Below are 27,994 nucleotides of genomic sequence, written 5' to 3'. Positions count from 1 at the left end.
AGGGCGTGCGAAGCCGCAGACAGAACTGAACTCAGATCTGCCTCTTAATTAGCTGTGTCACCTTGGGTGCATTATTGCACTCAGGCTTCCTCGATGTCGTCATCTGTCCAACGGAGCTAATTCTATCTGCTCGTGGAACTGCCGAGAGGCTAAAATCCCACAGTATACGAGATGCCCAGTGTGATGCTGGTGTGTACTAGGTTGTTGACCAGCGGTGGATATTGTCAATATTATGGGGTGGGGGAGATACAGGGTGATGGGGAAGAGCTGCCTCGAGCTGCAGGGGACACTGGGTGTCTGGACACCAGGTGAGGGGGGCACAGGTGTGCTCGGGCCCCAGGGAGACGGGGAGAGGCTGAGCTCTCTTCCAGGTTGTCTGCAGCTGGCTGCGGCCTGGAGCCCTCCTCTGCTGTGTCTCCGCACCAGCTGGGGATGCTGGGAAAGCTGAATCCCTGCTCCCCGAGAGGCTGGGCTAGACCAGTAGACAGATGGCTCAGGGGGGTGAGTTTTTTCATTCCTTTATTCAGTCCTCAACTTAGGGTCTCCGTGAGCTGCACAGAAAGACCTGCCACCTAATGGGGCCAGGAAGGGGGCAAGAGGTGGTCCTTGTCCCAACATACACACCCCACCCTTCGGAGCTTATGTTCCGGCGCCGAGACTTCTAGGGGCACAAACCTGGATCCTCAAGGTTCATATCTCGTCATTCTCCAGCTGTATCGCGTGAACCTCAAACTCCCCTGGGGTGTTCTGAGACTCCGGCGTTTTTCCCAGAAGCCCTTCTGCTTCCTTTCCGGTGTCCAGGGCCTCTGCCTGTCCCCCAGCCTCCCCGCCAGGGCCTGCGGCTTCTCCTCCAGCCTCCTGTACAGGCTCCGAGGACTCCTTTCTGGCCTCCACCTGTCCCCCAGCTGCTTCTCTGAGACCCAGGGCTTCCTGTGTTTCTTGTCTTGACGGGCTTTTAGCCAACAGGGACTGTCTGCCCACGTCTTGTGGCTCCAAGTGTCTCGGGGCCTCTCCCGGAAAGTTGATGAGCTCCGCAGGCGTCAGGAGCCCGTCCCCGTTCAGGTCCTGAGTCTCCAGTACCTCGTCCACCATCAGGATCACCTGTGGGAATGCCCCGTGGCTATGGGGTCCACAGTGCCCAGAGGGGGTCTCCGGAGCCCTGACCCTCCCAATGCCCCCTTGCCCCCACCCCCGTCCTACAGGCTTTGAGCATTCCTGGGGATTCACCACATGAGTCATGATGAAAAGGACCAAAGCCCCAGGGTGCTGGTCTCCTCCAGGGAGGAGGGGGAGGGTCCCATCCAGCAGGGCTTACCGGGTTGGTGGCAGGAGAGTCAGAGGCTCCAGGGGCCAGAGCTGCTGTCAACATGGACAAGAGCTCCAGGCCGTCCAGCTGTCTGCTCTGGTCGTAATCGTGGAGGGCAAGGAGGTAGAGCAGGACTAAGGGGAAGAAGCCAGGTCAGAAGAGGCGGCAGAGGGACAGGTGGTGGAGGCAGGAGGCGTCAGCCCCAGCTCTGGCCGCCCTGAGCTGCCCGTCCACCAGCCCCTCAGCCCAGCCCTCACCCTGCTCCCGGGTCATGTGCTCCGGGTCCTCTTCCATCCTCTTCAGCCCCTTCAGGTAGCTCTGTAGGAGTCTGATGGGAAGCGGCTGGTCAGCCCACGAGAGGCTGGTCCACCGCCTCCAGCCTCACCCGCAGGCCCCCAGCCCAGGCTACTCACCGGAGCTGCTCCTGGCCTGGCTGGAAGGGGTTGGGTAGGGGCTGCTGCTGCACCTCGGAGTCCAGCCTGGAGGAGAGGGGAGGACCAGACTCACCAAGAGCCTCCCTGAGGGCCCAGTGGACCGGCCTCCCACCCCCAAAGTCCTGGCAGAGTTCTCTCTCCCAGACCCTTGGGGGAGGAGGCCCTTCTGCTGTCCTCAGGAGCAGAGCCTTCCTCCCTCGGACACGGTGTCTGCAGACTCCTAACTGAGTGGGAAGGGAAAAGCTCCATAAAACATCTGGTCGGACAGAGGCTGGATGAGGCCGCACCTACCGATACAAGTTGGAGACCCAAGAAGACAGCGCAGTGAGGGGCAACAGTTCTCTGACTCTGGGCCCGAGGGGCGAGTGTCTGGCCAAGCTCAGTGGCACAGCCCACTTTGGTAGAGAGCTGACTGACACAACGACACGAACTGGACTCCCTGGTCCCCCAGGCTGAGGGCATGCGTGCTGGTTTCGGAGTTTCAGTCTGCTCAGGGTCTCCTGGTCAGTCTCTAAAGCCCCAGACTGGCTCTCAGTTCTGAGCGAGGCTACCCATTCGCCCAAGTCAGCCCAGACCCGTGAGGGCAGCGGAGCTGGCAAAGCTGCTGCAGCAGCTTCAGTCACTGCTGCCAGCCCTTGCTGTCCCGCGTCTGCCCCCCACCCTGCCCAGGATGCACACTGCACAGGTACAAGAAAAACTAGTCAAAGAAAGTGGAGATGACATGCTAACGACCTCTCTTTCTTCGGAGCCCCCACACTCAGGTCTCCATAAGAGGACAGCAGCCCCTTCCCCGCCCACAGCTTCTCCCCTGAGCTTCACACCTCCCTGGAGCTCCTGAGCTCCAAATGCATCCGGCAAACACCCACTGCGTGCCCACTTTGTGTGGGGCACCCGAACAGGGTCAAGGCAGAGAGGTGGAGGGCAGTGGGAAGGGTTACAGAGGTTAGGGAGCGTACACCCCAGCCTGCCTCCCCGAGGGGCCCACCACAGCCTGGGACTCTCCAAAGGCCCCTCGCTCCCCACCCATGGCCCCGACCTCTGGATCCCGTTACCTCATGGTTCCATCCTTGGGAGCGGCCCGACTCAGGGGCAGCAGCAGCAGCACGAACATCCTCATCGTCAGAGGTAGCATCTTCCCTGGGACTGGAGCGGGTAACATCTTTCCTAGGAGCAGAGTTAGGGAGTCAGGGGGGTGGTGTCTGCCACAGAGTGGGGACCAGTGGGTCACACAAGGAACATTTCTCCCTGCCTCCACCTGCAGCTCAGGCCGCAGAACACAGGGGCATCAGTGATCCCCATGGAGCTCTGCTCAAAATGAATTTTACTCCAGATCCAGTGTGGGACATGCACAGAGGCCTGCTCTGGTGGAAGTGGCGCTGTGGCTGGAGCCCCTCCCTGCACCCCGTTCCTCTTGCCCTGCAACCCCGAGGCACTCACGGGGCGGGGGTGGGGGGGGGGGCACGGGGGGCCGGTTACAAATGTACATCCGATCCAGGTTGGTCTACTGCTTTTACAGATGGAAGCTAGCTCAGAGAGGTCAAGAAAAAAGCCAAATTGGAAGCGCAGAGAGTCACAAGAAGACCAGGAGTTAAACAGAGAGGCATCTTGTTAGTTAGCATTTATTAAAATTTCACCGAAGAACAAATCAAAAGAGGCTCAGACTCCTTGAAATAGGTCTAAACTCAGGTAGGGGCTTGAAAACATAATAAACCAGGGTCAAGCCAGCAGCGGCCCAGGAACTGCTATTTACCAAGTGCAAACAGGAAATCAGATGCCAATACAAAGGAAAAAACAAAAACTTCCCCTTAGGCCTACCCTGTATAGGCCCACTGGCAACACAGTCACCTGATTATATGAAAACAGCCAAACACAGAGAGGCTCAATCAAAACCACGGAGCGTGAGGCTTTCTGCTTAGTCCCAGGCTGTGTACACACCATGTGAGTTCCTGAGGGAGCAGAGGCCCAGCAAAGCTGAGGCCTGAGACCCCGCGCCCACCTCTAGGTAGACAAATCACTGAGTGCATGGGCTGGGCAGAAAATGAGGAGCCCTCTGACACGGCTCCCTATAGTGGCCGGCACTGGATTTTCCTGGAGAAAGATCCATAGCTGTCGGCAGAGTCTGAAAGAGTTCCGTGACCTTGACAACTTTCAGAGCCACTGCGAGGGTGCACATCAGCCTCCCGGGAGATGGAAGAGCGGCGAGCATCTGGTTGACGGGAAGACACATGTGGGAACCTGGCCGTCACTGTGCCAGCAGAGCTGCCCTGAGGACGCAGCAGCAAAACACGGAAGTCCCCACGAAGGTGAAGCTACCTAGAGTCCTCGAAACTGTTTGCAGTTTTCTATGCATATGCTGACCCCAAGGATATCCCGAGTCTGCACGGTCCCCAGAGGCTAGATGGGTGCTGAAGCCACAGCTGCCCCAAAGGGGTTCACAAACATCGGCCGGCAGCCTAGGTCCGTGTGCTTTAGTTGTAGCGCCCAGGGGAGGAGACCAGGTCTGGGATGCATGCACACCAGGGAGGCCGCTGGAACTGAGATCTCCATAGTAACTGGGGGCCCCTGGAGGTCCCACCACAGTGGACACCCTTCAGTAAAAGAGGGGACTAGAAAAACAGCCAGGCCTCCATGTCTGGGAGAATGCTAGTAAATGTCCCAGTGCAAGTAACTCCAGAGCTGGATAAAAATAGAAAGTATCTTTTCAAATGCAATGAGCTGGCAAGAAAACAAGAAATTTTCAGAACAAAAGCACAGTGAAACCAGTAATCCCAAGGAAAAGTCAGCTGGAAGTCGGCTTTTGCCTCAAGAGTATCCAGCAAACCAAACCCCAGTGAACTTGGAGCTACCAGTTTGGGCGCTTTGTGCGATAGAGGAGACCAGAGAGAAGGCCTGGACCCAAGCTATGGGAGGAGACCAATAGGAGATTACCCACATAAAGCTGGGATTCAAACAGCTCAGATCTCACCTAAGGGTGAACAGAAAGTAAATTTACTCTGAAGAAGGGCATCACAGAGTCATGCTTATTTTGTTTGACTTTGGAGCTGGGTAGGAAGGAGAAAAATATGTTCCCGGAGAATGTGTAAGAAGCCTGCTCTAATGTGGGTTTGGGGCCAAGTTAGCGCTGCCTCTGTGGTTCAAGAACCTAGAGCAGGTCATTTATTTTGAAGTGGTACCTGGTTGATAGCACCCCTGGTTGACGGACAGAAAAAATGTGCACCTTGTTTGAGACAACACAACTCCAATCCAGGGCTCAAAGAAGTTCCACAGGGGAAGTTTGAGCAAGGAGCTCAAGGAGCTCAAGGAGTCATGCGCAAGGAGCATGAATTCACAGCCAAAAGTCATAAGTATACAAGGAAATAAGACACTGTGAATAAGAGCCAGCTAAACAAGAGCAGGCAAAACCAGACTTGCAAAGACTAAAGATATTGTAATTATCACACAGAATATAAAGAATATTTCATATGTTTTAAGAAATTAAAGAGAAGCTTTAAACTATGAGAAAGGAATAAAAGCATAAGAACAACCAGTAGATTTGAAGATGAACCAAATATAACATACAAATATAAAGGAAAGATTGATTTAAAAAAATGCAATGAGTGGTTAAACAGATGATGTGAGAATTAACTAAATGGAAAATAGATGTGAATATATTAGCCAGAACACAGTCTGTGGGGGAGGAACAAAATTTCCTCTCCTCTCTAGTTCTTCTGGCTGGTCTAATAATCAGACATGAGTCAGACCAGCAAGAGAAAATAACCACATTTAATATATGTAGCCCTGGCTGGTGTCACTCCATGGATTGAGCACTGGCCTGTGAAGCAAAAGGTCCCAGGTTCAAATCCCAGTCAGGGCATACTTCTGTGTTGGGGGCCAGGCCCCGGTTGGGGGCATGAAAGAGGCAATTCTCTCTCACATATCCATGTTTCTCTCCCTTTCTTTCTTCTTCCTTTCCCTCTCTCTAAAAATAAATAAATAAATATCTTTAAAATATATATATATATATGTATATATATGTATGGGAACTTCACATACATGAGACAGTCAGAGACCCCCCCCACAAAAGGGAGGTTCAGAGAGAGAAAGGGAGATCAGGCATATAGGAATTCTGAGCTAGGGAGGAGGTAATACACATTGGGGTTTCAAAGGGTCCTTGCAGGACAAGAAGAGCAGGTGTTTAGTAATCAGAAGTTTGTCCTGCCCAGTAGATAGGTCAAAAGAGGTTATCTCTGAAACTCTCCCATTGCTAGCAAGGTCCCTAATTCAAATCCTTCCAGGTCATCAAGGGAGGGTGGAAGTTTCTCCTGAGCTGCAGCTGAAGTTGCCTTTAGCTCAAAACAATCCGAGTACCACAGAAGTACTACAGAAGTACCTAGTTCTGAACCTCCACAAGTCCACTGAGTAAAAGACATGCAAAATATATTTTAAAGTTTAAGTGGCATGGAGGATGGAGAAGATGATAGAGAAGATTGGATAGAAGCAGTATTTGAAGAAATAACAGTTGAGATTTTCCCAGTATGTTGGAAAAACACTGATACGCCAGTCCAGGAAGCTCAACAGTCCCAGGCAAATTAAATAAACAGAAACGCATACCTAGAGCTTTTGTGAAACCAGAGAACACCAAGAAAAAGAGATGGTCTTAAAAGCAGTCAGAAAAGACAAGTCACCTAAAAAGGAGGATTGACAGCTGATTTTTCAACAGTGACAGTGATGCCAGTATAGTAGTAGTACTACAGTACTTCAATTTGTTGGGGGAGGGTCAGGGAAATTGCCATTCTAGAATGCTATTCTCAGCAAAATTATCTTTGAGAAATTGGGTGGAACAAAAATAATTTTAAATAAATTAGAGGACTTACCACCAACATTCTTTCATTAAAAAAAATCTGGGGGTGGGTAGGTATAAGGGGACTAAATGGTAATGGGAAAAATGCAATAAAGGTTTTTAAAAAATAAAATTCTCATTATGAATTCTTAGAAAAAATTCTAAAGGATCTATTTCAGGAAAAAGAAAAATGATCCTGTTAGGGTCCCAAACTATGATAATTATGTTAATACATGAGGCAGAAAAGGTGCATTGCACTAGTGTACTAGACTACAATAAGATTTAAGGTGACAATGGTTGTTTGGGAAGAGAATAGACATACGGATCAACTTTGTTAAATAAACATGTAAACATTTTAAGGATAATCACTAAAAAAATAGAAATTGAATACATGACCTCAAACCAGCATAGAATAAAATGAATGGATTTTTTTTAATCAATTCACCCTGGCTGGTGTAGCTCAGTGGATCGAGTGCTGTCTTGCAAACCAAATGGTCGCCAGTTCGATTCCCAGTCAGGGCACATGCCTGGGTTGCAGGCCAGGTCTGGTGTGGGGCACATGAGAGGCAACCATAATTGATATTTCTCTCCCTCTCTTTCTCCTCCCTTCTCCTTTCTCTAAAAATAAACAAAATCTTTTTTAAAATTAAAAAAAAATAAATGCAGTGGAAGTCAGGAAAAGAGAAAAAAGAAACAAAAATAAAATAAAAAGGAAGACAAATAGAAAGCATAAAATAATGTGGTAAGTAGATTCAAATATATCAGTAATCATAATAAATATAAATTGTATAAACTCATTAGTTAAGAAATAAAGACTACCAACATGTATATAAAACAAAATAGTTATATGCAATTTTTAAGAGATTAACCTAAAAAATAAAGACTCAGATAGGTTGAAAGCAAAAAAAAAAAAAAAGAAAAAGGAAGAGGGATATATATAAAGCAATAGTAGACAGAGAAAGCTGGCGTAGCTTTAATGACATCATTAGACTAGAGTTTAAGAAGAAAAGTGTTATATAGATGAAAGAGTTTTATTACAAAATGCACAAAAGGTTAATCCCCTAGGAAATATAATTCTAAACTTGTATGTATCTAATAACACCTCAAAGAATCTGGTATAAGACTGTACACCTATTAGAATGGCCAAAATCCAGGACACGGAGGACACCAGTTGCTACCAAGGACGTGGGAAACCAGGAACTCTCCCTCGTTGCTGGTGGGGATGCAAAATGATGCAGCCACTTTGGAAGCCACTTAGGCAGCTTCATTCAAAACTAAACATATTCTTACTGTATAACCCAGCAATTGTGCTCCTTGGTATTTACCCAAAGGAGCTGAAAGCTTATGCCCACACAAAAAACCCACACACAGATATTTATAGCAGCTTTATTCATAATTACCAAAACCTGGAAGCAACCAAGATGTCCTTCAATGGATGAATAAGTGGATGGATAAATAAACTGGTCCATCCAGACAACAGAATATCATTCGGTACTGAAAAGAAATGACCTATCAAGCCAAGAAAAGACATGGAGGAACCTTAAATGCATATAACTAAGTGAAAGAAGCCAATCTGAAAAGGCTATACACTGTATGATTCTAACTATATGACATTTGGAAAAAGGCAACACTATGGACACAGTAAAAAGATCAGTGGTTGCTAGGGGTTGGGGGTGGAAGGGATGAATAGGCGGGGCACAGATTTTTAGGGCCGTGAAAAGATTCTGTATGAGAGTATAATGATGAATACAGGTCATTACGCATTTGTCCAAACCCACAGCACAAACAACACCAAAAGTGCACACGAAGGTAGACTATGGACTTTGGAGGATTATGACCGGGATAGGTTCACCAGGTCCTCATGTCCCATGTGGTGGGCAGGGATGATGGTAATGAGGAAGTTATGCGTGTGTGGGTACGGGCTGAAACAAGAAGTCACTGTATCTGCCTCTCAGTTGTGCTGTGAACCTAAAATTGCCCTAAGGAAAAATAAAGTCTTTAAAAAGAAAACCCGGCATAACTACAAGGAGAAAAATCTAATCAGCCAGTATGGTGGGAGAGTTTAACGTATCTCATTCAGTAATTAAGCCAACTAAAAATTACTAAGAATATAGAAGATTGAATAAAACATTCAATAACCCTGAGCTAATGGAGAAATAGAGAATCCCACTTCAATCACTTAGCAGATGCATGGTCTTCTCAACACGTGGAATATTTATAAAAACCTACAAGTAGGATGCCAGAGTATGGATCAATGAATATCAAAGAATTAGGCTCACACTATGTTACATACCTAAAATGCAATTACACTAGAAATCAACAAGAATGGTGTGAAAAATCTCATATATAGAGACATTTAAAAGGCACACTTCCATATGGATCAAAGAAGATAATGGAACTTGTTATCTACTTAGAATCAGATAATATTGGGAAATGTGCATCGAAACAAGACACATGGCTAGAGCAGTACTGGAGGGAAAGCGGATTGACTTAAAAGTTTACAGTAGAAGTAAAGCTAAAGCTCATGAGTTAAGCTTTCAACTCAAGAAGCTGGTAAAACAGGATACATTTAAAGAAATTAAAAGAAAGGAAATAATAAAAGCAGAAATGAAAAATACAATAGAGAGGAGCAACAAAACCAAACAATGGTGTTTCTTTAAAAGGACTAATAACAGAGACAAAGTTCTGACAACTTTCATTAAGAACAAAGTAAAAAGGCACAATAAACAATATTAGGAGTTGCCCCGCCCTGGTGAACACCTAAGGCCCCACCCGTTACTACGTAACAAGCAAGCTGAGACAAAAAAAAAAAAAAAAGGCCCAAAAGAGAGAACAGATCAAAGCTCCAGAAAAAATACAACTCAGCGATGAAGCGATAGCCAACCTATCAAATGCACAGTTCAAAACAATGGTAATCAGGATGCTCACAGAATTGGTTGAATATGGTAGCAAATTAGAGGAAAAAATAAAGGCTCTGAAAGGTGAGATAAAGGAAAATGTACAGGGAACCAACAGTGTCAGGAAGGAAACTGGGACTCAAATTAACAGTTTGGAGCAGAAGGAAGAAATAAACATTCAGCCAGAACAGAAGGAAGAAACAAGAATTAAAAAAAAAAAATGAGTAGAGGCTTAGGAACCTCCAGGACAACTTTAAACATTCCAACATCCAAATCATAGGGGTTCCAGAAGGAGAAGAGGAAGAGCAAGAAATTGAAAACTTATTTGAAAAAATAATGAAGGAGAACTTCCCCAATCTGGCAAAGGAAATAAACTTCCAGGAAGTTCAGGAAGCTCAGAGAGTCCTAAAGAAGTTGGATTCAAGGAGGAACACACCAGGGCACATCGTAATTGCATTACTCAAGATTAAAGATAAGAAGAGAATCTTAAAAGCAACAAGAAGAAAAGAAAGAGTCACCTACAAAGGAATGCCCGTAAGACTATCAGCTGATTTTTCAAAAGAAATCTTGCAGGCAAGAAGAGGCTAGAAAGTCATGAAAGGCAAGGACCTACATCCAAGATTGCTCTATCCAGCAAAGCTATCATTTAGAACGGAAGGGCAGAAAAAGTGCTTCCCAGATAAGGTCAAGTTAAAGGAATTCATCATTATTCAGCCCTTATTATATGAAATGTTAAAAGAAGATCAAAGAAGATCTTCTTCTATGTAAAAGAAGATCAAAGATATGAACAGTGGAATGACAATAGGCTCACAGTTACTAACAACTGAACCTAAAACAAAAACAAAGGCAAACTAAGCAAACAACTAGAACAGGAACAGAATCACAGAAATGGAGATCACATGGAGGGATATCATCAGGGACTGGAAGGGGGAGAGAGGGGAAAAGGTACAGAGAATAAGAAGCATAAATGGTAGGTAGAAAATAGACAGGTTAAGAATAGTATAAAAAATGTAGAGGCCAAAGAACTTGTGTGTGTGACCCATGGACATGAACGGAAGCAGGGGAATGCAGGTGGGAGGGGGTGTGCAGGGCGGAGGGGAATAAAGGGTGGAGAAAAAAGAAAAAAAATATTAGGAATGAAAATGGGAACATGACTACAGAAAGAAGAAATTTGAAAACTTAGCAGATACAGTCAATTTCCTAGAAAAACCTAAAAGCAAAACTGATGCAAAAAATAGCAATTTTTTAGTCCAATAATTATTAAAGAAATTAAAGAACCAGTAAATATTAACATATATTGTGTGAGGAATTATAAACCTTAACTGTTTCTAGAGAGCAATCTGCAAAAGTGTATTAGTTGTTGTGAAACTGATCCAACAATATCATCCTGGGAATCACATAAAGAAGAATATGAGTGGGAAAGAAGTTAGGTATAAGAGTACTTACAAGCTATGCTATTAATTCATCAGAGAAATGAAAACAACTGGGGGGAACACTTAGGCACTGGCTAAGCAAGTCATGTTATGTGACGGAGCCACCAAACATGGCAAGATTTTCAAACTCATAAGTTTTAAAGGCTAAATGGACAGATTTGAGCATGTCAAAAGTTTGAACTTCTGGGTGTGGCTCAGTGGATTGAGCACTGGCCTGCAAACCAAAAGGTTGCAGGTTCGATTCCCAGTCAGGGCATATGCCTGGGTTGCAGCCTACGTTCCTCAGTTGGGGGTGTGTAAGAGGCAACCAGTCAATGTATCTCTCATACATTTATATTTTCTCCCTCTCTTTCTCTCTCCCTTCCCCTCTCTCTAACGAGTAAATAAATAAATCTTTTTTAAAAAGTTAAACTTCTGTATCATGAAAGATACCATAAGGAGACAAATGATAGAGGAGAGGAGGGAACGCAGCTAGGGCTCCGGGCTACCTGGGTTCTCAGTGGGGAGGAGCTCACCAGCACCTGGGCCTCAGCCGGGGCCTGAAGACAGAATCTCCATAGAAACCCCAAGGAGACCGGGTGGAAGTCCAAGAACTGCATACTCGTGCCCGATCCAGGAAGATTACACAGAGGGCCCTGCCCACAGAGCACCTGTGCAGTCAGGAAGCAGCGGCTGAAGGAGGGGCTAGGTGAATGGCTACCTCACTCAGTTCTTTGTATTCAGTGCTACTGGTTTGAGGGGTGGGCGTGCAGGGGTCAGCTGAGGGTTCCAGGCTCCAAGATGGAAGGAGGGGCACATAATGACTGAGAGGGCCAGCGGGCCAGAAGGGGAATGCCAAACGGTATGGCCCATGGACCTGGATGCCACAGAGGACACCATGGGAGGCGCCAGCAGAAGTTAAGACCTTTGGTGACAAAGACCAGGAGGGCGAACATTCGTAGGGAAGGAAAGTGTAAATGTAAGTTTGTAGAATGACAATAAATGGTATTCATTTCTCTCATATTTGTTAAGCACCTACTATATGTGAGGCGCAATCTTATAAATTAATATAAAGTAGAATTACTTTTTCTCCTTAAAGCTTGCAAATGCACAAATAGGGGAATACACGAATGTTAAATCAATGATTAAGAGGAAGACAGAGAAACGCACAAGCGCTAAGGAATAGGTGGCACAAGCCCAGAGTCTGGGTCCCGACCTCAGGCTGTCTGGCTTCAGATCCAGGCTCTGCAACTCACCAGCTGTGACTTCTGTGTTTCAAGTTCTCCACGTGTAACCTCTCATGGGGGGGCGGGGGTGTGTGGTCAGGTTCCAGAGACAAGGTGTGTAGAGCACAATGCCTGGCCTTTTTCCTTCTGGAAGTTTTCCTGACTGTCTGCAGTGGCTGCACACACACCCACCATCCTGGTCTCCCCACCTGAAAAACTGCATTTGCTTTCTCCTCCCCATCTGTTTGCTGCCGGGACCTAGGCCAACAGGAGGCTCTGGAGTAATTTCAATCTCGCCGGGCTGTCACAACCTATTCCTCAGGCTTCACATGTCATCCGCTAGCAGCCGTCTTCTCTCAGAGAACAAAGAATACCTCTTGTGGTAGCAGTTCAGGCGCAGAGGGGAAGCACCCACCACATCTCACCAGACTACTCACTCGCGAAGCCAACTGAGCCGTTTGAAAAGCAGGTCTACGAATTCTTGGACATTGCCCCACAAAAGCTCAAGCCTAACGCACCTTTCCTCGTGCACGAGCTGGACTTAACGACCCACTTCTATTGAGTAGATGAAATGATGCCGCCTGACTTCCAAGTCAGCCACAAAAGGCCACAGAGCTGCCTCTGCCTGCCAGGGGCGTGGGGAGGATGCCGCGGGTAACGCAGGTTAAATGGCTGGCGGCCAGCGGATGCTCCGTGAGCGGCTCAGAGGCTCCAGGATGTGGCAGGGGCCTTGCATCCCTCATAACTTCCCATCCAACGCAAAAGCTTCCTCCGCGCCATCCCTGTGGGGGATGCCTTAGCCTCCGCTTGACTTTCCAGGGCGCGAGCCTAGCACCTCCCAGGGCATCCGTTCCTCTGCTGGCTAAGTCCGCCAGGAAGTTATTCGGGACTGAATCTTCTCCCTTTACTTATCTCTCTGGTGCCTCCCGTGCCTCCCAGCACCGCCTTCTACCCCCCAGCCCCAGCCCCAGCCCAGTGCCCCCGCCCCCCCGCCCCCCCAGCCCCCACTCCCACGCCCAGCCCCAGACCCCCACCCCCAGCCCAAGAAAACGCGCAGTGGCTGTGGCAGCCACAGGGTTCCAGTGGCTGGGAGCGGGCTCCGTCCTGCCGCTTCCAGCAGGGTGACAGCCTCCGCCTCCCCGTCCCCTTTTCTTCATCTGTCAAATGCGGCTGAGACTCCCGCCGGCGCCCCTCTCCCCGGCGCGGCCAGGGCGACAGCGGAGACAACCGGAGGGAAAGCGCCTGGATCACCGCGAAACCTCATCGGCAGGCCCAGGGGGGTCGCCAGCTTCCCGCTCCCTCCTCCCCCTGCTCTCCCCGGAGGCGAGGGCCTCCGCAGCGGCCGCGCGGATGCAGCCGGGCATGCCCGCAGCATCCAGACCCAGAGGCCAGGGGGCCGCCCCCGCCGCCTGGGGTGGGGGTCCCCGGCCGGCACCCGCAGCCCGCCGGCCCGGGCAGGGGCTCCGACCCACCTGCGGCGGCGCGGGGAGGCTCCGGCTGGGGGCGGCTTCGGCGTCGCTCGCGGCTGTGGGCCAAGCTCCTCGCCGCCCTGCCCGCCCCTGGGCAGCTCCACGTGGCCGCTCCACGTCGCCCTCCGGGCCGCAGCCGCCGCCCTGGCCCGGGCAGAGTCCTGGGCGCCAGCTCGAGGGCAGGGCAGCCGCCCCACCCTGACCCGCCGAACCCGGGAACCCGGCCTCCGCAGCCTCCACCAGTCTTCCTCCGCTGGGTCCCCCGAAAGTGAGTGTGTGTGAGTGTGTGTGAGTGTGTGTGTGTGTGTGTGTGTGAGAGAGAGAGAGAGAGAGAGAGAGAGAGAGAGAGAGAGAGAGAGAGAGAGAGAGAGAGGCTGACAACTAGATAGACAGCGAGACTAAGAGGCAGATGGTGAGGCTGCGTGAATCACAAGCGTGTTTGTTTCGCGGCGGCGATGCTGTGGGTGCCGCTCCTGCAGGGACAAGACAGAATGCAACTTACTGTTAATGTGTGCGGGTGCGAGTGGTGCCTGTGGCTGTGTGCTTGGCGAGCCTGTGACAGAGTAGGCGGTATTTTGTGTGACTGCGTGACCAGTGTGATAGTGTGAGCTTGAAAGAGTATGGCCGATGTGTGACTGACTGTGTGCGACCATGCCGGAGGATGTCGGTGTCATGTGTGTTAGGCTGTCTGGGTGAACTCTTGCTGAGTTGTTTGAGATACTCAAGTGACAGCAGTGCCTGCTGCTTTCTAGTGACAGTGTCACTGTGTGGCTGTGACCATGCACATCGTTGGGAAGTGGCTCCGTATGAGACACAGAGGGGGTTGGTCTGGGGAGAGTATCTTGAGGGCGATGGCGGTAGTCATTGGCTGGCACAGAGTGCTGCAGAGTGTGGCCGCAGCTCTGTGGTCAAAATGGAGTGTCCTGCTCTCGTCACAGTGTCGGTCCGCCACCAAGGCTCCAGACTGCATCCTCATCCACTGGCCCAAGGACTTAGTTCTTCTTTTTTTTTTTTTTATGGATTTTAGAGACAGAGAGGAATTAAGAGAGAGAGAGAGACGTCATTTTGTTGTTCTGCCCATCCATGCATTCACCAGCTGACTCCTGCACGTGCCCTGGGCCACAGAAACCTTGGTGTATCGGGACGATGCTCTAACCACCTGGGCTATCCTGCCAGGGCAGGATTTAGTTCTTTGAATAAATGGACTTCTTATCTCTCTGGAATCTTCATCTTCTGCCTCTCCAACAGCTGCTTCCCATCAGCATCCACCCCTGCTCTCACCAAGATCATCCTGTCCTCTTCCCTGGGTGGACACTGATGGACACTACCTCCTTGGATCACAGTCTTCATTGGTTTAATCAGCACCATCTTTCTCTCTATAGTCATTTCTTCTTAGTTTTTTTCCATGCTTCAGAATTCCTCTGGGCGGTTTCCTCACTCTCCATCTGTCCTTGTGTTCATCTGTTCATGTCACTGCCATCGCTCTGTATTATGGGTTGAATTGTATCCTCAAAATGTATGTGTTTGAGTCCTAAACCCTACTACCTCAGAATGTAATCTGTGGAAGTAGAGTCACTGCAGATATAATTAGTAACTATGACATCCTACCGGAGTAGGGTGGGTTCCTAATATGACTGGTATCCATATAAAACTGTGGACACACACACACACACAGAACAGTATGTACAGATGCAGAGAGAGATTGTGGTGAAGCTTCTGCATGACCAGGAAGGCCAGAGGTTGCCAGCAAAGCATCAGAAACTAGTGAGGAGGCCTGGGACAGATTCTTCCTCACGGCTCTCAGGAGGAACCAGTCCTGCTGACACTTTTATCTTGGACTTCTAGTACCCAGAATTGTAAGATAATAAACTTCTGTTGTTTAAGATACCCAGTTTGTGGTGCTTTGTTACAGCAACCCTGCAAACTAATGTATTATCTAAATGCCAATGACAACCAATCCTCACATTCTAGTCTCTAAGCTCCAGACTACATCAGAAATTGAACAGCCTGCTGATCTGTGCCTGAATCTTAACTCATCAAGGTGACGGAGTGACAACATGGAGAGGTCAATGCCATTGAAAGAAAAGATGGATGTTACAGTTCCTCTGGAAATAAGAGGCACCGCTTGCCCACAGGCCCACAGCGAGGAGCACCAGTGCAGGGCAGGAGGCAGGACGCAGCAAGGGCAGGATGTAGGCCACAGCCTTTACTAAGTGAGAAAGGCAAGGCAGGGCATGGAAGACACCTTTGGACTGGCTAGTTTGAATATTTCTGGTGGACTTTGGAGGAAAGGGGCTGTCCCTAGCTGTCTGGTACCTGGCCCTGTATCCATTCAGGAGAGAGGGGATGCTGGCTTGGTGTGTGTGCATTAGATGAGGGAAGGGCTCAGAGTAGTGACTCTATCCAGAGTCCTACTCTGGGGTGATGTAAACAACTTTGGCCATTAGTTTGGCTTAGTGGTAATGAACACCAAACAGACAAGTACAGGATCCAAGAAAACACAATTAGAACACCTACCAGCACCCCAGCCTCTAAGTGTCTGAGCCAGAGTGTGTCCCCTTATCCCTTGCACCATCCCCCCCTCAGTTTCCCTATCCCAGAAACAGGCACCGCCACGCATCCGTGAACCAGGGCAGTCAAAAAGCTGGGGCCATCCATGACTCCTTCTTCTCCCCACACCTCCTACCGACTGTGAATGCGGCCTCCCAGCTTGGAGAGCTTCGCCCCGCCCCCCCCATCCAGGCAGCCATCATTCTGCCGAAGTTCTGTTTACAGCACCCATTCTCCAAGTACCCTGAATGATTCTTCTGAAACAACTCTGGCCCTGGCTGGTGTGGCTCACTGGATTGAGTGCGGGCCTGAGAACCGAAAGGTCTTGGGTTTGATCCTCGGTCAAGGTACACGCCTGGGATGCGGGCAGGTCCCTGGCTGGGGTGTGAGAGGCAACCAGTTGACGTATCTCTCACATGTCTATGTTTCTCCCCCTCTCTTTCTCCCTTCCCCTCTCTTTAAAAACAAATAAGTAAAATCTTTAAAAATAAAACAACTCCGATCATGTTGCCCGCCCCTTCATACAACTCTGTTGGCTTTTCTCCACCTTTAGAAAAAACTCGAACATCTTTATGTAGCTACTCACACCCGGCTCCTTGACCATCTCGTGTGCTCCAGACCCAATTTCTCGTTTCCTTTAAGAAGTCTCTCACATCTGGGCTTTTGCTTAGGCTGTTTCCGCTCTTGGAACAACTACTCTGCCTGCCTCCCCCTTGCCTGGGAAACTCCTCACTTTTCGGTTTCAGCTAAAATGCATTGTCATTTAATACTGGGTACACTTTCTCCAATCCCATGGCCTTCCGGAACCCTCCTCCACCTCCCCCTGCAGCTGGACCTTCCCTGACCTAGCACCCCACCCCACCGCAGGGGTTCAACCCTGACCGCGTACTGGAATCTTCCAGAGAACTTCTCAGTTACATTGCTACCTAGTCTCCACTGCAGACCAACTATATTGGAGTTGGGGCCTGGACACTGGTAGTTTTTAAAACCCCCGATGGCTCCGATCTTCAGTCAAGGTTGAGAGCCACTGGGCCTGTGGCTGACTTGTTTCCACGTCCGGTGAAGACAGGGACGGCACCCCTGGGGTGCACCGAGTGCCTGGTACAGGCTGGGTGGGGGGCAAGTATCCGCTGTATTTCCTTGACAGGGATTACATCACACAGAGTGACATTGTGTGAGTGGCTTTGACTCGTGTGTGTGTGTGTGTGTGTGTGTGTGTGTAAGCGCGACCATGTGTAAGCCGCCCACTGCCCACTCCGTAGCCGAAGCCTGATTATGTGACTATGGAGTGAGTGCTGCAGCGCGCCCGGTGTGTCCAGTGTGAGGACCACTGGGAAGGGTGTTGGTTACCACGGGAACCGGCCATGTCCCGAGAGTAAAGGTCACTGTGCATGGCTGTACTCTGTGTGACACGGCACAACGTCACCCTGGAGCCGCTGTGTCCTAGGTGACCAGGCTGCCTGACTCGCCGCCTGCCGCCACCCGGGCAGAGCGCCAGGAAGGGGCTGGAGGGGCCCTCACCAAGATGGCGGCGGCAGGGGCGGCCGCCGGTCCTTCCCAGGGGCTGTCCCGCGAGTGACCGCGACGCGGAAGCAGGAGGCGGGGAGGCGCGGCGCGGAAGCCATTTGCAAGTCACTCGGTTCGGGTTCGGCTCCGCGGTCGAACCTCTGGGCCCCGGACGCAGCACCCCCAACCCTTCGCGGTCCTAGCGCAGCCCCTCAAGGCTCACACACGGCGAATGGGGCCAGGGTCACTGGACCCCACCCCCCCCGGGCAGTGGAGGCGGGACCTGCGCGGGCCATCCAATAGCGCGCAACGGGTGGGTCCGGGCGCGTACCTGCAGGCCTACAAGTCACGGTCACGGTGCTGGGGCCAATCAAGAACTTGCGAGTCAAAACCCAGCAGCACTATGCTGAGCTTCTCCCCGAGCGGCACCTGGACAGAGCTGTTCTTTCTGCTTTTGGGTCTTGGCGCTGCCCTCTACTTGGGCTACTACTGGGCATATGTGCCCCAGGTGGGTGAGGGTCCAGAGCTCTGGCTGGTGGGTAGCGGGTACTCGGGTCTAGGGGACAGCTTCCAGCCCGGAGCTCAAGCCTTTTGCGGGAGTTGGCATGGTTGGGCCTCCCGCCCCAGGTGAAATTGGACGTCTCAACCCCACCGAGACCCTGGCCCTGCGCTCCAGCCAGGCTCCTCTTTGCTTACCACCTTAGGAGAGTCATTTCTTTGCCTGCCTAGATTCTCTGCAGCTCTTATGCTTCCCATGCATCTGGGCCTTGCCGGCATCAGAGGGCTGCTGCTCCCTGTGGCGTGCACAGACATCCGGGGAAAGACGGGTGGAAGGCGTCCTGCGGCGTCAGGGAGACGTGCACACTACTAGGCTTTCCCGTTCCTTTCCGCAGTATAGCTACGTTTCTCAGTAGCTGCACTGAATGAAGGACCCTGGAGGCCTGCGGGGCTGTGGCCAACTCCCAACACCACCCCATCAGATAGCAGGGCCTTGCGTCCTTCAGGGCTGGGGGAAGTTCCACTCCCTTCTGGCTCAGGATTAATGGATAACCCTAACTATGCTGGCTCATTCAGCCTTGTTTTAAGTTCTAGGCTCTCCAAGTACAGTGCAGTTAAAAATTCTGAAGCGTTGATTTTGATGAATTTGGAGATTATATTCTCACTGAAATGTAGATTAAATACCTAATTTACATATCCAGAAAAATCTAAATCTTTTTATCCTCATTAAATTCTGTTCCAAGTAAATGAGTCTAACAAGAAATCTATTGATTCAAGCCCTTTAAACAGATCAATAGGGAATTTTAATGTTACCTGACTTTTCAGAGCTTTCAGCATTCATGTGCATTTTTTTTTATAAAACAAGTCTGCCTTAATAAAACAACTTAAAAAATTCAAACCTCACAAATACTGTATAAGTCCTTACTTTATACAATATGTCTGATTTGGAAAATCACTCACTTCAGACCTGAACTATACATTTGCCTTTGCGACAAGCCACACTGAAGTCAGACCTTTGCCACTTCACACTCCAAACCCTTCCTTGACTTTTCCGTCCTGATTAACATGCAGGGAAAGTGTCACTGTGGAATGCCCTGAAGACATGGCGTTTGGGTTGCCCAGCACGATGGACGGGTATTGATTCTCAGGAATGAGTCAAAAAACACTTCACTATAGTTAAAGTGAAACTAACCCACATAAATCAAACCTGTCACCTAATTTACTGGCACCTTATTCTGCACTACTGAGCTGTTTGACAAGGACTTAATAAATTGGTGACAACAGAAAATCTTGGCGATTAGGAAGTAATGCAGTGCAGTGACTAAGCACAAACTCTAGACGTGGGTTGGAATTCCAGCTCCCCCACTAACTAGCCTTGGCAAGCTTCAGGACCTTTGACAAATTACTTGGCTTTCAAACCTGTATCCACAGAGGGATCACATTACCTGTCTCAAAGAGGTGTTATGAAGATCACGGGACGTTATTATGTAAAATGCTTAGCACAATGCTTGGAGCATAAAGAACACTGAACAAATTTTACCTACTAGTATTAGTGGTGATATAACTATTATTAATTCTGCTTTGCCTCATTTGCTGTGTGGTTTTGGGAAACAACCACATCTCTTTGTGAGCCATAGTTTCTTCACTCATAACGTATCCTGTCTCATAAGGTTGGGCCTAGCCTAGTGCCTGCATGCAGCACACAATGAATGAATCACAGGTGTTATTATCCCAGGGCTCGAGAACCAGGGTTCAACTCACATCTCACAGCAGTCGCACTACCAACCTGGCCTCTCTAGTTCACGATTTAGCTAGACTCCTCTGCTACCAAGACTGCAGAAGAGTTAAGAGTCTGGTCCTCGGGTTCCTTAGGTCCTGCAACAGAAACGCAGTTTCTGTTTCTTGAGTCTGAAGTCTTTTGGCTTTGCACAGCATACTCCTTCAGAAGCCCTCTATGTGGCCAGTCCCCCTCACTCCCTTGGTCTGCCCGGGAGCACCAAGCAGAGGGGTTGTAAGTCAGCCTCAGGGCCCACTCAGCCCACCCGCCCTATCTAGTGACTAGATAACTAGATAACACTAGTTATCTAGTGTTATCTTCTTCCTGGCTGGTGTGAAGGAAGAGATCTGCTCATGTGGCCTAACGGCAGGGGCCCAAGGGAGAAAGTGAGGTGCTGCGTAGGAAGACGCCCTTCAGTGGTGAGCACACCCAGTAGGGAATAGAAGTATGCAACAACGCGGTGCTAAAATCAGGGGGAGCCAGTGGCCAGAGCTTGTTTTGGGAAGATGACAGTGGTTGACAGTGTGGAAACTTCAACTGCGAGGCAAAGCTCACAGATCCAACGGTGCTGCATTTCTTGAGCTTCTGCCTGGGGTCCCAACCCTTCCTGCCAGGATCGGCCAGGCAGTTTACCTACGTTACCTGCTAATTCCACAGTGGGGTGGTGCACGGATAGGCTGGGGGGGGGGGTGGTCAGCCCCTGTCGGCTGCGGTAGCTCCCAGCCCTGGTTCTGAGCCAGTGCAAGGTCGGTCCTGGAGAGGTGGCCCTCCAGGACCACAGTCCTTTCGGCCTCTAGCTGGACTATGTTAACAGGTGACTCGGCCATTCCAGACCGAGGTATGCTAGACTTCTCATCGCCAGCAGCAGCAGTGCCCTCCAGGATGCCCTCTGGAGAGGGGTCACCGGTGTCAAGCGCCCTCACTGGCTTGGCACAAAAATCGGGAGAGTGAGGCAGATTGTGTTGTGATTGCAGAAGCCTCGACTGGTGACAGGGTCCCGGTTTCTGGCCTTCCTGGAGCAACACTGTCCAATCACCGTGGAGACTTTCTACCCTACGCTGTGGTGTTTTGAGGGGCGGCTACAAACCATCTTCCGAGCCATACTGCAGCCTCGGCCTCTAGTCCTTTACTGGAGGTAAGAAGGGTCAGAAGGGGCAACACCAAGTTGCAAGTACAGGGGAACCCTGTCTACCTCTTTTGAGATTAAAGCAATCTTGGCCCCCACCTACCTCAGTGTGTTGAGGGTAACAACGGGAGTGGCCCTGTGGAGGGCTACCTAATTGCCCGTGAGGTAACATTTAACCTGTTCTGTCCCCTTTACACTTTGTTAAAGCCTTGGTTGGCCAGATGTATGCCCTCACACGATGCTAATGGGAAGTCATGGGAGTTGTTTGGTAGGGCGGGGGTAAACCTCTTAAATACACAGAGTTCCTAATGGTATCGGGGTGCCCCTTCCCCCAAACCACAGTGAAGTTCTCCAGACCCCAGACGGAGGACAGCTGCTGCTAGACTGGGCCGGCAGGCCAGGCGGCAACCGGCACCCAACCCCCGCCACGCAGCCCGTTGTACTGCTGCTTCCCGGGATAACGGGCAGTAGCCAGACCACCTACATCTTGCACCTAGCTGACCAAGCTTTGAGGGACGGTTATAGGTAAGGATGGCACAACCCAGAGGGGTGGGGTGGTATCTAAGAACTGGTAACAGGGAGGTCAATTCAGATTGACAGCTATGGGGAGGTGGTGCTCTATGAAAGGTACCTTCTGGCTGGGCTCTTTCTGAAAGCTGCCGAAGAGGAGCGGCTTTTAGGGAGAGTCTGGCTAAAATGCACCTGTGTGTGCCACAGGGCTGTCGTTTTCAACAACCGGGGCTGCCGTGGGGAAGGACTGCTGGTGAGTACCGTCGTAACGGCTCTTCACCCCTTCCCTGGAGACCCTTGGCCCCTGGCCTCTGTTCACCTGCCCTCCCATTTTTCTGCCATCTGGCCCGGGGTTCCCTCCCTACCCAACGACCTGGTTTGCCTCAGACCCACAGGGCCTTCTGCGCCAGCAACACTGAGGATCTGGAGACGGTCGTGAGCCACATAAAGCACCGCTACCCCCGTGCTCCGCTGTTGGCTGTGGGGATCTCTCTCGGAGGGTAAAGGCTGCCTGGGCTTAACCCCAACGCCAGGCCTCCCGTTGTTTCCTCCTCCTCGTCTTCTCCCCGCCCGCCTCCTTCGTCCACTCACTAACGCAAGCCCTTCTTTCACGGCCACTGGCCCAACCCTGCAGGATATTAGTGCTGAACCACCTGGCACGGACCGGACGGGCTGCAGGGCTGGTGGCGGCACTGACTCTGTCTGCATGCTGGGATCCCTTTGAGACCACCAGCTCCCTGGAGACCCCACTCAACTCACTGCTCTTTAATCAGCGCCTCACTGCGGGGCTCTGCCAAGTTGTGGACCGGTAGGGTCTCGGCGAGTGGGATGGGGCAGCAGACTGGGCAGGATGGCAGACGTGCCAGGTCCTCCCAGTGTCGAGGAGCAGGGCCAAACCCGTGCTCTCTTTTGCAGGAACAGAAAGGTGATGGAAAAGATGGTCGATGTAGACTTTGTGCTACAGGTATAGTCTTTCAACCACGTTTCCTCCACCCAATTCTTCCAGTATCTTCCTATTCCCTACCCTTATCCTAGCCTACCCCACCCTCCACCACCCACAGGCCCGCACGATCCGCCAATTTGATGAGCGCTACACAACTGTGGCCTTTGGATATAAAGACTGTGTTACATACTACCACGCAGCAAGCCCAAGAACTAAAGTAGGTGCTATCCAGACACCTGTGCTCTGCCTCAATGCAGCTGACGACCCCTTCTCCCCAGCCCATGGTGAGCATGCTCAATCTCGATGCTTTAGGCGCCAAGGACAGTGAGCCGTGAGGTGAAGTGGAGAGAGCCTGGGTTCTCGGTAGAGGCCTGGGCTCCTGACCTCCTCTCCACCCTCTCCCCCAGCCCTCCCGCTACAGGCTGCCCAGCAATCTCCCCATGTCGCACTGCTCGTCACAGCCCAGGGTGGCCACATCGGCTTCCTGGAAGGGCTGCTCCCCTGGCAGCACTGCTACATGAGCCGCCTCTTCCACCAGTACGCCAAAGCCGTCTTCCAGCACCCGGCAGAGCTGCTCGGCCTCGGCGCTCTCTCAACTTCCAAGGGAGGCAAGAGCTGACAACAGTGCCACTTAGGGTCTCAGTTCAGTTTTCCCTTTTTTATTAAATATCAGCTTTTCCTGTCAAATGGGCTGAGGTTCACTTTCCCTGTTCTCAAGGGTAGGGTGGACCACCTAGGAACTTACTGCATCTTTAGCCTGGCTGGCCTAGAGCTACTCAGCTCAACCCACAGATTACTGCCTGGGTCTTCCTTTTGCCCCTTCTTTCTCTCACGCCAAGTCCCAGGCCGGTGCTTGCCCCAGGAAGTGCAATGGGCTCATGGGAAGAGCAATTGGCCCCAGGTTGTGAGGGAGGAGGAGAAACAGATTGCTTCTGCAGGAAGGACAGCACTGACTCCAGATTCTGGGGTATCTTCACATATTTCTGGAGAAAGGATAAGCTCAGGAGCCCCCAGTGAGCAGAGGAGAGGAGGCAGGTGCTGTGGCCTGGGCTGCAGACACCACTGTCCTGGGTGGATCCAAAGATGATGAACACAGGCTTCCCAGAACTCAAGAGTCACGCAGGGCCACAGTCAAGCTTTAACTGGGCAGGGCAGACAGTTCCGTCAAGTCCCATCAGAGACCACCTCAGCTGTGGACCCAGGCAGAGGTGGAGTGAGCAATGGCATCCAGGCTTCCACTTTAGTCCAGAAGGTGGCTGGGTCTAGGCCGCTGACTCCCTGGGAGCAAGAGGCTAAAGGAAACCTGGAAAGGCACTCTGGAGCAGCAGGATGGTCGTAAAAATCAGCCCGACACATAGCAGCAGCAGTAGCCACACAGGAACACTCCCTGCAGGGGGTGAGGGAAGAAGAAGTCAGTGGGCAAAGGGCCTCACAGCCCAGCAAACAGAACCCTCGACCGACTCCATCCACGGAGAGGGCAGGTGGCTATAAACAAGCAGCCCATTGTTCCAGGAAGCAAATTTTTGCTACAGATAAAGGTTGGGTGGTACCTGCCCACCCCGATGACTCACGTCGTGAAGGCAGCAGATGCAGCTGGCAACGACTATCTACAGCCACAGAAAAGAGGGCAGTTTCATGGGACCCAAGGAGCTCTGGGCCACGACCTTTCTCAGGTAGAAAAGCCACATCCGTCACCACAATGCCATGGGATTCCTTCACATAGTAGAGGCGCTGGCGACAGGAGGAAAATGAGGGAGAGAAGCCCCAGCTGGGAACATTCCTTCTGGAAAGCATGCCCCCACACCCCAGAAAGCTTTCGCTCTACAGGCTGGGCCAGATTCCTTCCTGCCCCCAGGGCAGAAGAAGGCCTAGAGTTCCCACCCAAAGGGCCCTCTGGGCTGTGCCCACCTCTGCCCGTTACCTGGAGAGAGAAAGCTATGTAGATGGCCACAGATCCAGTGACCGTGCCCAGGCCTAGGAAGGTACCCGAATCACTGCAACAAACAATAAAATGCGCACTGTCCTTGAGGCCCGTAGAGCAACGCTCACTCGCTAGCCACAGCCCCCAGGCAGGGCTCTTCCTGCTGCTCCGCCAGCCACCCTCACACCCAGCCGAGCCAGCTCTGTCTCCAACCTGACACTAAGGCAGGAGATGACTTCATGGCCACAGGGTTTGGTCCGAAGAGGCAGGAAGGTAGAGCCGTCCCAGGCTGTGAGGTAGCAGGGTGGGGGCTGGCGCAAACGCTTGTGGGGGATCTGCACTGTGAAGAGTCGCAGCCCGGCAGGCTGGTCTGGAACCTGCCCAAACCTGGGAGCCGGCGAGAAGCCATTGAGCCTGTGGGGCCTGCCCAGCCCCGCTCAAGAGTTTGTACCCTCCTGTGTCCCGGTCAGGCCTGAGGTCACACCGCCAAGGCCACAACCCTCCCCAGCTCCCCCCAGTCTTTTCCTGCTCCCCCACCACATCTAGGTTGAGCCTCTTTTGGCCCCCCTCCAGGACCTTCCCACCTGCAGGCCTGGTAGCGGTAAGGCGTGTTAGAGAAGGTGGGTCCGTTCTCTTGCCAGTGCAGCTGTGTCACCAGCTGATCCTTCTGCCACACGAAGGCCTTGAGGTCCCAGCCCACAGTCACCAACTAGTCAGGAATCAAGATCCCAAAGGAAGGACAGTTAGAAGATCCAGTTACAGAAAATGAGCAGCATAACCCCCTACTTTCTCCACCCTCTCCCCTCCTCACCTTGCCATCAGGCCCCAAAGCCAGGTCCTCAATCTCCCCTCCGTGGGCTTTGAACTCCAGCACTTTCTCCAGGCTGGGCACCTACAGTCAAACCACCACCATGGTCAGCCTGGGTACCCAGCAAGAGTGCCACGACCTCCACCCTCTTCTCTCCCAAGGGCCACTCAGTGCAGATTTCCCTCACAAGTTCCCGGAACCCACGTTCAGTTTCTCACAATTCTGGTCATGCTGCTGCTAACACGCACCCTTCCCTAACCCCCCGAACCATACCTTCCAGACACGAACACAGCCATCCGTGCCCCCAGTGGCAAGCAGGGTATTCTCATGGTTGTAGCACACAACTTTCTGCAGTGGATCAGGGCTGAAGTCTGTCTGCACCGCCTGCAAATTCTCTACTCTCAGTTCTGCCCCCTCCTGGTGGGTTTCATCTCCAGATTTCTTCTCTGTTGGGGCTGCCCCCTTTCTCTGCCGAGGCCCCTGCTCCTTGGAGCCTGCAACACACAGAGCCCACCAGGTTCCAGGCTTCTATAGCTAATAATACTGGCCCCCTCTCTACAGGTCTGGTGAACACCCAGCTTCCCCCCTGCTACCATAACCCCACTTCCAGCCCCACTTTTTCAGAGGCCAAGATCAGAGTGATCTGACTCAATTAACACTCTTCCCAAAGCTAGAGAGCCAGCTTCTCACCTGTTTTCTCTGCCTTGCTTTTGCCCTTCTGCTGCTGGATCTGGAAGCGCAGGAGCTGACAGCTGGCATCCTGCCCTGCAGCAAGGATGTTACCAGCCAGGGCCAAGTTCATAGTAGCCCGTGTCTCTGTGTCATGGGAGTGTAGTAAGGAGGCACTCAGGCGCCCGTTAATCTGCTCTAGCTGCAGAAAGTGCTGTGGGAGAGGGAAGCGGGCTGAGCAAGATCCAGGGCTGTCCGGGGTTTACCCCAAGTGCAAACATGCATCCTAGGATCTGATACCCTACCCCTTTGTTTACCGCATTTCTTAGTTTACAAGTCTTTCTCTACCGCCCCCCCCCCCCCTTTTGTCTTGAACCTCACCAATCTGTACAGCAAGGCAGGGTTGGGAGCATTGCCTCCAGTTCACAGAGTTAATGGGCGACGCTTAGGAAAGTGAAGAAAAGCTAGCCTAAGGGCCAAATGCAGCACCGTCGCTGCTGTTGGAGGACCGGCGGCCTCTGTGGCTTCCCCGGAAAAGACCAGGATAAGACCCCCGGGGCTGCTCCTGCGGTGGAGCTAAAGCGCCTAAGCAGCACTGTTAGTTTTCACTCTACCTTAGGAGTCGCTCAATCGCCCTATGATTAAGTTCTCCGCTGAAATTCGCGTCGGGATGCCTGGCTTGCCAGGAATTTCCACTGGGCAGCGGTAGGGTCGGGAGCTGGAGTGCGGCCCGCCCCCGCGACCCTCCCGGAATCGCCCTCTGCCCAAGGTGTGACCCGGACAGAGTGGCACTGCGCTCTTACCACTCCATTCTTTATGCCCGTCTTGGCGGCGCCTCCTCCGCCCGCAGCGATGAGCAGCCCGGTGCTGGGGTCGACCTGAACCGCATACAGCGGGAACGGGGCCCGGTACAGCTCTGGCGCCCGGCGCCGACCCATTCCGCTCGCCGCGCACTTCACTGTCCGCACCGCAGCACCCAGGACATGTCGCTCCCGGCCTTCGACTCTTGCCCTGGCCGCTGTTGAACCCGACTCGGTCTCCGCCGGGAGGACTCCCGACCCCTCTCACACCCCCGACGTTGCCCACTCTCGAACCACACACACGGTAACTCCTATCTCCGCCCCGGGCGGTCAAACCCGGTCTCGCTGACGCTTTGTACGCAAGCGCGCCTAGTGCCCTCTCCTCGCGCAGGCGCAGAGCCGCCAATACGCGTCAGCACTAGTTGGTCAGCGGCAACCGAACACCTGCGCGAGGATTTTGTTCTCCGCCCCATTGTGACGTCAGGTTCCGCCATCTTTCTGCGGGGCGGGAGTCGGGAGCTCTCGCGTCGCTGGAACAGCCTTGGTGATTTTGGAGGAGGCGGGAAGTTAAAAAAGGTTGAGAGAGAATCCTTGCGTTAGGGCTGTGGCCTCCCCGGAAAAGGCCAGGATAAGACCCCCGGTGCTGTAAAGGTTTAATAAAGAAATCCTTGGATTAGGGCTGTCTACCTTCAAGACCGATTCAAGACCTCACACAAGCACAGCCTTGACGTTTTACCCTGGAGATGCAGTGGTTTGTCCCAAGCTCATACACTGGAAATGTGACCTGTGTCTCCTGCCTCTTAATGGAGGCAATGCGGACTTGAAAACAAACCTGGCTTTAAATCCCGAAATTGCCCTGGCCGGTGTGGGCCGCTGGTTCGATTCCCAGTCAGGGGTTTGCAGGCCAGGTCCCCAGTGGGGGAGCGCACCAGAGGCAATCACGCATTGACGTTTCTCTCCCTCTGCCCCTATCCCTCTGTCTAAAAATATTTAAAAATAAGTAAACCCTCCAGGGTTTTTGGGTGGGGGCTGCTTCCCTGTGACATCTTCAGAGGCAGGCAACCTGACCCCCAGCAGGACAGATCTTATCTAGGGTCCTGGTTTCCTGCAAGGGAATGCTAGGAGTGCCCTTTCCTGCAAGAGACACTTCTTGCTGTTCCCCTGGCCTCATCAGCATGCACCCTCGTTAACCTAAGGTGCACCCAGAAGGAGGGACCCAGTTGTTTCAGGTTTGGGGATGCCAGGGGATGCCATCTCCTGTCTCATCAAATTGAATTAAATGTGTGAAGGGCCAACCAGGGCTTTCTGTACAACCCAGGTGTT

General features: G+C 51.7%; 3 protein-coding genes across 6 annotated transcripts; 1 reads left to right on the top strand and 2 right to left on the bottom strand.

The window, feature by feature from the left end:
• Positions 1-500: 500 nt before the first annotated feature.
• On the bottom strand, positions 501-18,723 carry CGREF1 (cell growth regulator with EF-hand domain 1). 3 transcript variants are annotated; one of them, XM_045844315.1, is made up of 6 exons: positions 18,316-18,723; positions 2,793-2,904; positions 1,720-1,785; positions 1,564-1,634; positions 1,316-1,440; positions 501-1,101 (listed from the first exon to the last, which is right to left on the bottom strand). In XM_045844315.1, exons 2-6 carry the CDS (start codon positions 2,897-2,899, stop codon positions 691-693), a joined length of 780 nt encoding a protein of 259 aa, XP_045700271.1. In that variant the 5' UTR covers positions 2,900-2,904; positions 18,316-18,723; the 3' UTR covers positions 501-690. The 3 variants fall into 3 exon arrangements, with proteins under 3 accessions (XP_045700271.1, XP_045700270.1, XP_045700272.1); XM_045844314.1 differs by lacking the exon at positions 18,316-18,723 and adding an exon at positions 13,567-13,717; XM_045844316.1 differs by lacking the exon at positions 18,316-18,723 and adding an exon at positions 12,125-12,252.
• Positions 17,651-23,160, top strand: ABHD1 (abhydrolase domain containing 1). Its single transcript, XM_045844307.1, has 9 exons — positions 17,651-18,127; positions 20,869-21,029; positions 21,363-21,545; positions 21,738-21,783; positions 21,918-22,030; positions 22,165-22,338; positions 22,446-22,494; positions 22,592-22,757; positions 22,881-23,160. Exons 1-9 carry the CDS (start codon positions 17,852-17,854, stop codon positions 23,090-23,092), a joined length of 1,380 nt encoding a protein of 459 aa, XP_045700263.1. The 5' UTR covers positions 17,651-17,851; the 3' UTR covers positions 23,093-23,160.
• Positions 23,111-27,037, bottom strand: PREB (prolactin regulatory element binding). Of its 2 annotated transcripts, XM_045844308.1 has the most exons (9): positions 26,675-27,037; positions 25,893-26,085; positions 25,476-25,696; positions 25,206-25,286; positions 24,979-25,103; positions 24,608-24,781; positions 24,395-24,467; positions 24,045-24,204; positions 23,111-23,860 (listed from the first exon to the last, which is right to left on the bottom strand). In XM_045844308.1, the coding sequence occupies exons 1-9, from the start codon at positions 26,807-26,809 to the stop codon at positions 23,766-23,768; spliced, it is 1,257 nt and encodes a 418-aa protein (XP_045700264.1). In that variant the 5' UTR covers positions 26,810-27,037; the 3' UTR covers positions 23,111-23,765. The 2 variants fall into 2 exon arrangements, with proteins under 2 accessions (XP_045700264.1, XP_045700265.1); XM_045844309.1 differs by lacking the exon at positions 24,045-24,204.
• Between the last annotated feature and the right edge of the window lie 957 nt (positions 27,038-27,994).

Source organism: Phyllostomus hastatus, unplaced genomic scaffold, assembly GCF_019186645.2.
Source record: "Phyllostomus hastatus isolate PE091 unplaced genomic scaffold, TTU_PhHast_1.1 phas_contig_402, whole genome shotgun sequence".
Lineage (NCBI taxonomy): Eukaryota > Metazoa > Chordata > Mammalia > Chiroptera > Phyllostomidae > Phyllostomus > Phyllostomus hastatus.
The sequence above is the reverse complement of the archived record's forward strand: the minus strand, read 5'-3'. Positions and strand labels throughout refer to the sequence as shown.

Excerpts from the sequence above, each read along its gene's own strand:
- CGREF1 (XM_045844315.1), bottom strand. The coding sequence starts at position 2,899 with ATGTTACCCGCTCCAGTCCCAGGGAAGATGCTACCTCTGACGATGAGG. Across the intron at positions 1,786-2,792 it reads CCCAAGGATGGAACCATGAG|GCTGGACTCCGAGGTGCAGC; the intron begins GTAACGGGATCC and ends CCTCTCCTCCAG. Across the intron at positions 1,635-1,719 it reads CCAGGCCAGGAGCAGCTCCG|ACTCCTACAGAGCTACCTGA; the intron begins GTGAGTAGCCTG and ends GCTTCCCATCAG.
- ABHD1 (XM_045844307.1), top strand. The coding sequence starts at position 17,852 with ATGGGGCCAGGGTCACTGGACCCCACCCCCCCCGGGCAGTGGAGGCGG. Across the intron at positions 21,784-21,917 it reads GCCGTGGGGAAGGACTGCTG|ACCCACAGGGCCTTCTGCGC; the intron begins GTGAGTACCGTC and ends GGTTTGCCTCAG. Across the intron at positions 22,339-22,445 it reads CTCTGCCAAGTTGTGGACCG|GAACAGAAAGGTGATGGAAA; the intron begins GTAGGGTCTCGG and ends TCTCTTTTGCAG.
- PREB (XM_045844308.1), bottom strand. The coding sequence starts at position 26,809 with ATGGGTCGGCGCCGGGCGCCAGAGCTGTACCGGGCCCCGTTCCCGCTG. Across the intron at positions 24,782-24,978 it reads TACCGCTACCAGGCCTGCAG|GTTTGGGCAGGTTCCAGACC; the intron begins GTGGGAAGGTCC and ends GCCGGCTCCCAG. Across the intron at positions 24,205-24,394 it reads ACATAGCTTTCTCTCTCCAG|CGCCTCTACTATGTGAAGGA; the intron begins GTAACGGGCAGA and ends TCCTGTCGCCAG.